Source organism: Physella acuta, unplaced genomic scaffold, assembly GCF_028476545.2.
Source record: "Physella acuta isolate Inbredline_101_S28 unplaced genomic scaffold, ASM2847654v3 ptg000801l, whole genome shotgun sequence".
Lineage (NCBI taxonomy): Eukaryota > Metazoa > Mollusca > Gastropoda > Physidae > Physella > Physella acuta.
In genome coordinates, this window is record NW_026732319.1 from 4,726 (window position 1) to 12,014 (window position 7,289).

A 7,289-nucleotide genomic window follows, 5' to 3' on the forward strand; every position below is an offset into this window, starting at 1 on the left:
TGAAAGAAAACTACACATTTGATATATTACCTATATTTAAACATTGGTCAGCATAACGAAAACGGTTCTCAAGATATCTCGTTTACAGACACACACACACACAGACAGGAAGGATTGCAAAAATTAGTTTTTTTTGCACCGGGGAGATGTGAAACGTAAATATTTGTCAAAATCACGATTTAGATTTTTTTTCACAATTATAATACACACTTTATGTTCCGTGTACAAAAAAAAAGTATGGAGGTGCAAATCTGCGAAAAACGGTCAAAATTTCATATACCTTGTGTGCACGATTACAATACCTTCTCTCTATTCCGTATACGTACCTGACAGTTCCGGAGCTGCCATGTCCGTAGAAGAGCTGGTGAAGAAGAGCAGTGAAGCCAAGAAACATTCGTACTCACCCTACAGCAAGTTCCGGGTTGGCGCGGCGGTAATGACCACAGAAGGCAAAATATTCACAGGTAGTTCTCATATTTTCTTCATACCTTTATTTATAATAGTGACCACAGGCGGCAAAATATTCACAGGTAGTTCTCATATTTTCTTGATACCTTTATTTATAATAGTGACCACAGGCGGCAAAATATTCACAGGTAGTTCTCATATTTTCTTGATACCTTTATTTATAATAGTGACCACAGGCGGCAAAATATTCACAGGTAGTTCTCATATTTTCTTGATACCTTTATTTATAATCGTGACCACAGAAGGCAAAAAATTCACAGGTAGTTCTCATATTTTCTTCATACCTTTATTTATAATCGTGACCACAGACGGCAAAATATTCACAGGTAGTTCTCATATTTTCTTCATACCTTTATTTATAATCGTGACGACAGACGGCAAAATATTCACAGGTAGTTCTCATATTTTTTTTATACCTTTATTTATAATCGTACCACAGGTGGCAAAATATTCACAGGTAGTTCTCATATTTTTTTATACCTTTATTTATAATCGTACCACTGACGGCAAAATATTCACAGGTAGATCTCATATTTTCTAGATACCCTTATTTATAATCGTGCCACAGACGGCAGAATATTCACAGGTAGTTCTCATATTTTTTTATACCTTTATTTATAATCGTGACCACTGACGGCAAAATATTCACAGGTAGATCTCATATTTTTTATACCTTTATTTATAATCGTGACCACAGACGGCAAAATATTCACAGGTAGTTCTCATATTTTTTATACCTTTATTTATAATCGTGACCACAGACGGCAAAATATTTACAGGTAGATCTCATATTTTTTATACCTTTATTTATAATCGTGACCACAGACGGCAAAATATTCACAGGTAGTTCTCATATTTTTTATACCTTTATTTATAATCGTGACCACAGACGGCAGAATATTCACAGGTAGTTCTCATATTTTTTTATACCTTTATTTATAATCGTGACCACAGACGGTAAAATATTTACAGGTAGTTCTCATATTTTTTTATACCTTTATTTATAATCGTGACCACAGACGGCAAAATATTCACAGGTAGTTCTCATATTTTTTATACCTTTATTTATAATCGTGACCACAGACGGCAAAATATTCACAGGTAGTTCTCATATTTTTTATACCTTTATTTATAATCGTGACCACAGACGGCAAAATATTCACAGGTAGTTCTCATATTTTTTTATACCTTTATTTATAATCGTGACCACAGACGGCAAAATATTCACAGGTAGTTCTCATATTTTTTATACCTTTATTTATAATCGTGACCACAGACGGCAAAATATTTACAGGTAGTTCTCATATTTTTTATACCTTTATTTATAATCGTGCCACAGACGGCAGAATATTCACAGGTAGTTCTCATATTTTTTTATACCTTTATTTATAATCGTGACCACAGACGGTAAAATATTCACAGGTAGTTCTCATATTTTTTTATACCTTTATTTATAATCGTGACCACAGACGGCAAAATATTCACAGGTAGTTCTCATATTTTTTATACCTTTATTTATAATCGTGACCACAGACGGCAAAATATTTACAGGTAAATCTCATATTTTCTTGATACCTCTCTAAGGTAGATCTAATGTCTTCGTGATACATTTTCAAGGCCACAGTTCTAACTTGTCTGAGATTTAGCAGTGCCGTATGCATTATTAATGTGCAGATGCCTTTAAACCCTCCTACTAAACTTTTTAAAGTCCTGTCCTCTATTTAAGACTGTTAAGTATAATGATGCCATTTTACCCCTCTCCATAAACTTTCTATGCCCTAACTTCTATTAAAGTCTATAGCATATGAAGATGCCCCTTACCCCTCTCAGTAAACTATTTATGCCCTAACTTCTATTAAAGTCTATAGCATATGAAGATGCCCCTTACCCCTCTCAGTAAACTTTCTATGCCCTAACTTCTATTAGTCTATAGCATATGAAGATGCCCCTTACCCCTCTCAGTAAACTTTCTATGCCCTAACTTCTATTAGTCTATAGCATATGAAGATGCCCCTTACCCCTCTCAGTAAACTTTCTATGCCCTAACTTCTATTAGTCTATAGCATATGAAGATGCCCCTTACCCCTCTCAGTAAACTTTCTATGCCCTAACTTCTATTAGTCTATAGCATATGAAGATGCCCCTTACCCCTCTCAGTAAACTTTCTATGCCCTAACTTCTATTAGTCTATAGCATATGAAGATGCCCCTTACCCCTCTCAGTAAACTTTCTATGCCCTAACTTCTATTAGTCTATAGCATATGAAGATGCCCCTTACCCCTCTCAGTAAACTTTCTATGCCCTAACTTCTATTAGTCTATAGCATATGAAGATGCCCCTTACCCCTCTCAGTAAACTTTCTATGCCCTAACTTCTATTAGTCTATAGCATATGAAGATGCCCCTTACCCCTCTCAGTAAACTTTCTATGCCCTAACTTCTATTAGTCTATAGCATATGAAGATGCCCCTTACCCCTCTCAGTAAACTTTCTATGCCCTAACTTCTATTAGTCTATAGCATATGAAGATGCCCCTTACCCCTCTCAGTAAACTTTCTATGCCCTAACTTCTATTAGTCTATAGCATATGAAGATGCCCCTTACCCCTCTCAGTAAACTTTCTATGCCCTAACTTCTATTAGTCTATAGCATATGAAGATGCCCCTTACCCCTCTCAGTAAACTTTCTATGCCCTAACTTCTATTAGTCTATAGCATATGAAGATGCCCCTTACCCCTCTCAGTAAACTTTCTATGCCCTAACTTCTATTAGTCTATAGCATATGAAGATGCCCCTTTACCCTCTCAGTAAACTTTGTATGCCCTAACTTCTATTAGTCTATAGCATATGAAGATGCCCCTTACCCCTCTCAGTAAACTTTCTATGCCCTAACTTCTATTAGTCTATAGCATATGAAGATGCCCCTTACCCCTCTCAGTAAACTTTCTATGCCCTAACTTCTATTAGTCTATAGCATATGAAGATGCCCCTTACCCCTCTCAGTAAACTTTCTATGCCCTAACTTCTATTTGTCTATAGCAGAGGTCTCCAAACTTTTTAGTCCGAGGGCCGCATCAACTATCAAATTTCAGTTCGGGGGCCAGTTAGTTCCAGACATGTCTTTGATTTTTCTGGAGAAAGTTCCTCAGCCATCACCAACAAACGTTTTTTTGTGGACAAAAAGATCTCCGCGGGCCGGATGAGAGGACATCGCGGGCCGCATACGGCCCGCGGGCCGTAGTTTGGAGACCCCTGGTCTATAGCATATGAAGATGCCCCTTAACCCTCTCAGTAAACGTCCTATACCTTGACTTTTATTTCAGGCTGTAATGTGGAGAACGCCTCTTATGGTCTGTCGATCTGTGCTGAAAGGACGGCCATAGTGAAGGCCGTGTCTGAAGGTTGTAAAGAAATAAAAGCCATCGCAGTCGCCACGTAAGTTTGTGGAACTCTATATAGAAATGTAATGGGTGATTTGTCTTCACGCTCACTCGCACGTGCATACACTCGCACACGAACACGCTCGCACACGAATACGCTCGCATACGAACACACTCGCACACGAAGACACTCGCACACGAACACACTCGCACACGAACACACTCGCACACGAACACACTCGCACACGAACCCACTCGCACACGAACACACTCGCACACGAACACACTCGCACACGAACACACTCGCACACGAACACACTCGCACATGAACGCACACGAACACACTCGCTTACGGACACACTCGCACGCGAACACACTCGCACACAAACACACTTGCACACGAACACACTCGCACACTCTCACACTCTCGTCCACATTCTCACTTATATGTACATACACTCAAATACACACATGCAATGTATGTAATTTTGTGACTCATTTACTGCGGGCACATAACATGTTACCACTCTTGATTAAAGTATGTTTTTCTTCCTCCTTTTTTAGAGATATGGACGATTACGTCACACCCTGTGGAGCTTGTAGACAATTTTTACTAGAGGCAAGTTCAAAACGTTTCCAGTTCAAACTAAATCGATTTCTTATATAAAAAATATAGAACTTCACCAACATAAATATTTGCCAATCTGGCAATCCTGTTATGAAAACTTACTGAATGAGTTTGGCTGACGATTGTCAACACGATGTTAAAATGGGCTACAGGACATTACCCCTCCCGGACTTCCCCCCCCCCGTATTTTCTCTCCGGAACAATTACCCCCCCCCTCTGACAATTACCCCCTGTTAGTTGGGAATTACCCCCCCCCCCCCCACCCCCTCTCAAGTTAGAATACTAACTCTAACTAGAATTCTATACCTATATACTACTTTAATCCAAACCTTAAGAAAAAGACCAAAACATAAGCATCCGCCTTAGCCTAAAACTTCACACAAAACCAAAACCAACGCTAGACACAACCCTAACTCTAACCCTAGCCCTTGCCCTAAACCTAGCCTTAACCTTAACCCTAATCCTAATCCTAACCCTAATCCTAACCCTAATCTTAACCCTAACCCTAGCCCTAGCCATAGCCATAGCCCTAGCCCTAAACCTAGCCCTAGCCCTAAACCTAGCCCTAAACCTAGCCCTAACCCTAACCTTAACCTTAGCCCTAAACCTAGTCCTAACCCTAACTCTAACCCTGTCCGGGGGGGGGGGGGTAATGTCCTACTGGGCGGGGGGTAATTGACAGGGGGGATAATTACTCCGGGGGGTAATGTCGGGGGTGAAATGTCCGGGGGGTAATTGACAGGGGGGAAATGCCCTGTTCCCGTTGAAATGTTGTGTTTAATACAAGGCTGAGTGCACCTTACGGGTTGTTTAGTATCTATTTTTAGAAGCCTTGAGTTTGATTCACACCTTGTTGTGGGCGCTACGAGTGAGTAAATATCAAAGGTACATAATAAAGGGGGCCGGTGACGTAACAACACACCTGGTGTGTGTAAAAAAATATTCAAGGGACATAACTTGTTGATTTAAAAAAAAACGACACAATAATTTGGCTGTGAATTTGTTAACAAAAAAAAAACATTTGTAAAACTCCAACAGTGATAATTTTTTAGAACATGCACACTTCTACACTTAAAACTGCAACATGTAGGCCCTATATTCCGATGCTTTAGTCACTTGAGTAAGGACGTCTAGGTAGTCTGTTGGATGGAGAGTTTTCCTTAGGCGCGTTACCCAGACCTAAACGCCGAACCTTGTAATAGCCCTCACACTAACCAACCACCAAGACCAAATCATGAACTTATCCAGTCATTATGCCCATCCCTAAACATATCCAGGACTCTATCACTGACGCCTATCCTTACCCTAACTCATGAGAAGAGCCTTAACCCCCCCCCCCCCCCCCCCCCCGTTAAAAGTACACAAACAGGAAAATGCACAAACAGAATAATGCGCACGCAAAGCTAACGTTTTTGTTCTGTTTGCGCATTTTTCGTCTCCACCCCTCCCCACATATATAGAGAATATACTTTGACAATTGACCCCCCTCCCCCTTACGGAATTTCAAGCGCCCTTCCACCCCCACCCCCCTACCGACGTAACCGGGAGCAAAATGTCTGGATGTCTGAAAGATAGAAACCGTGTTTACCTAATTAGTTAATTGCTCATCACTATCACGTGTCAACTAGTGTACCATCTTCTGTTCACAGTTCGGCGATGACTACGACGTGTACTTGACCAAACCGGATATGACGTATGTGAAGACGTCACCCAAAGAGCTGCTGCCCCTCGGGTTCTCTCCCCGCACCTTGGCTGAATACAACCGGTCCAGGAAATCCTAACCGGGCGGGGAAACTCTTAACCGGCATTGATACGTGACTAAATACAAACCATTTGGAAGATCTGATGTGTAACTCGTGTGAATGTGTTGCCTGCCCGTGTTTGGACTAGTGTGTAATGTGCTCAGGGTCTGGTGTTTCGTGTGTCTTTATACTTTATGATAGGTTCTACAACTGATTCAATCTGTGAAAGCAAGAGTTTTGTCCCTTACATTTACAATTGTTCGCCCACTATTTTTGCTACAATTATGAGATATTAAAAATGTGCAACTTGTCGTTGTTTATGTTATTTATACTTCGCTGTTTCTAGTTTAGATTCCTTTTTAAAATTTGCATTATTTGATTCAAAATTATTAAAATAAAAAAAAAAAAAATTAAAACATTGTTTTTCTTCAGGAAAGCATAAACGAATATAAACATTGAATTTGGACAAACTTTTTCTTTGTATAGAAATGAATTAATCACGTATGGGGCACAAAAGAACGATGCATACGTTTTTACGATATCTTTTGAGAATTAACCACAATAGGTAGGAAAAGTGGTTCCAAAAGTGGTTCCACTTTGTGTTGCCAGAAAGCATATTTTTGAACCAAAATTGAATATTTTATAACATTTGTGAAATAAGTAAAAATCACTTCCGGTGTTTACTAAGGCTAGAATTTTAAACACAAAATTACTAATAATATAATAGTAATTTACCAAACATTTTAATTTTAATTTGGATTAGTGTAGTCAGGGTGTTGTGGTGCAAGGGGATGTTATATTTTTTAATATAAATAAACTACTAGGCTATATTCCATTGTAATAATAAGTAAAGCGTAATTAACATCAACATTTTCATATAGGCCTTATCAATCTAGATCGACCTCTGACTATCGGGTCATCTATTAACGATGTCACAACGATGCCAGACCTCCTCCTTCCCCAAAGAAGTAAACCTAAGCCAACATTCCCCCCCGCCCCAGTTTGTTTTTAAAGCAGCGATTTTTATAAAATATTTAGACCTATGGGCTTTTCCAGCATTCAATGTAGGCCT

General features: G+C 39.3%; 1 protein-coding gene across 1 annotated transcript; it reads left to right on the top strand.

Moving 5' to 3' along the window:
- The first annotated feature begins 336 nt into the window (after positions 1–336).
- LOC131951147 (cytidine deaminase-like) lies at positions 337–6,528 on the top strand. Its single transcript, XM_059313442.1, has 4 exons — positions 337–464; positions 3,791–3,902; positions 4,412–4,466; positions 6,125–6,528. Exons 1-4 carry the CDS (start codon positions 347–349, stop codon positions 6,254–6,256), a joined length of 417 nt encoding a protein of 138 aa, XP_059169425.1. The 5' UTR covers positions 337–346; the 3' UTR covers positions 6,257–6,528.
- Positions 6,529–7,289: the final 761 nt, after the last annotated feature.

What these genes read in the sequence shown, in the direction of transcription:
- LOC131951147 (XM_059313442.1), top strand. Translation starts at nt 347, where the DNA reads ATGTCCGTAGAAGAGCTGGTGAAGAAGAGCAGTGAAGCCAAGAAACAT. An exon ending in AGAAGGCAAAATATTCACAG is followed by an intron (nt 465 to 3,790) that starts GTAGTTCTCATA and finishes CTTTTATTTCAG; the next exon opens with GCTGTAATGTGGAGAACGCC. An exon ending in GTAGACAATTTTTACTAGAG is followed by an intron (nt 4,467 to 6,124) that starts GCAAGTTCAAAA and finishes TTCTGTTCACAG; the next exon opens with TTCGGCGATGACTACGACGT.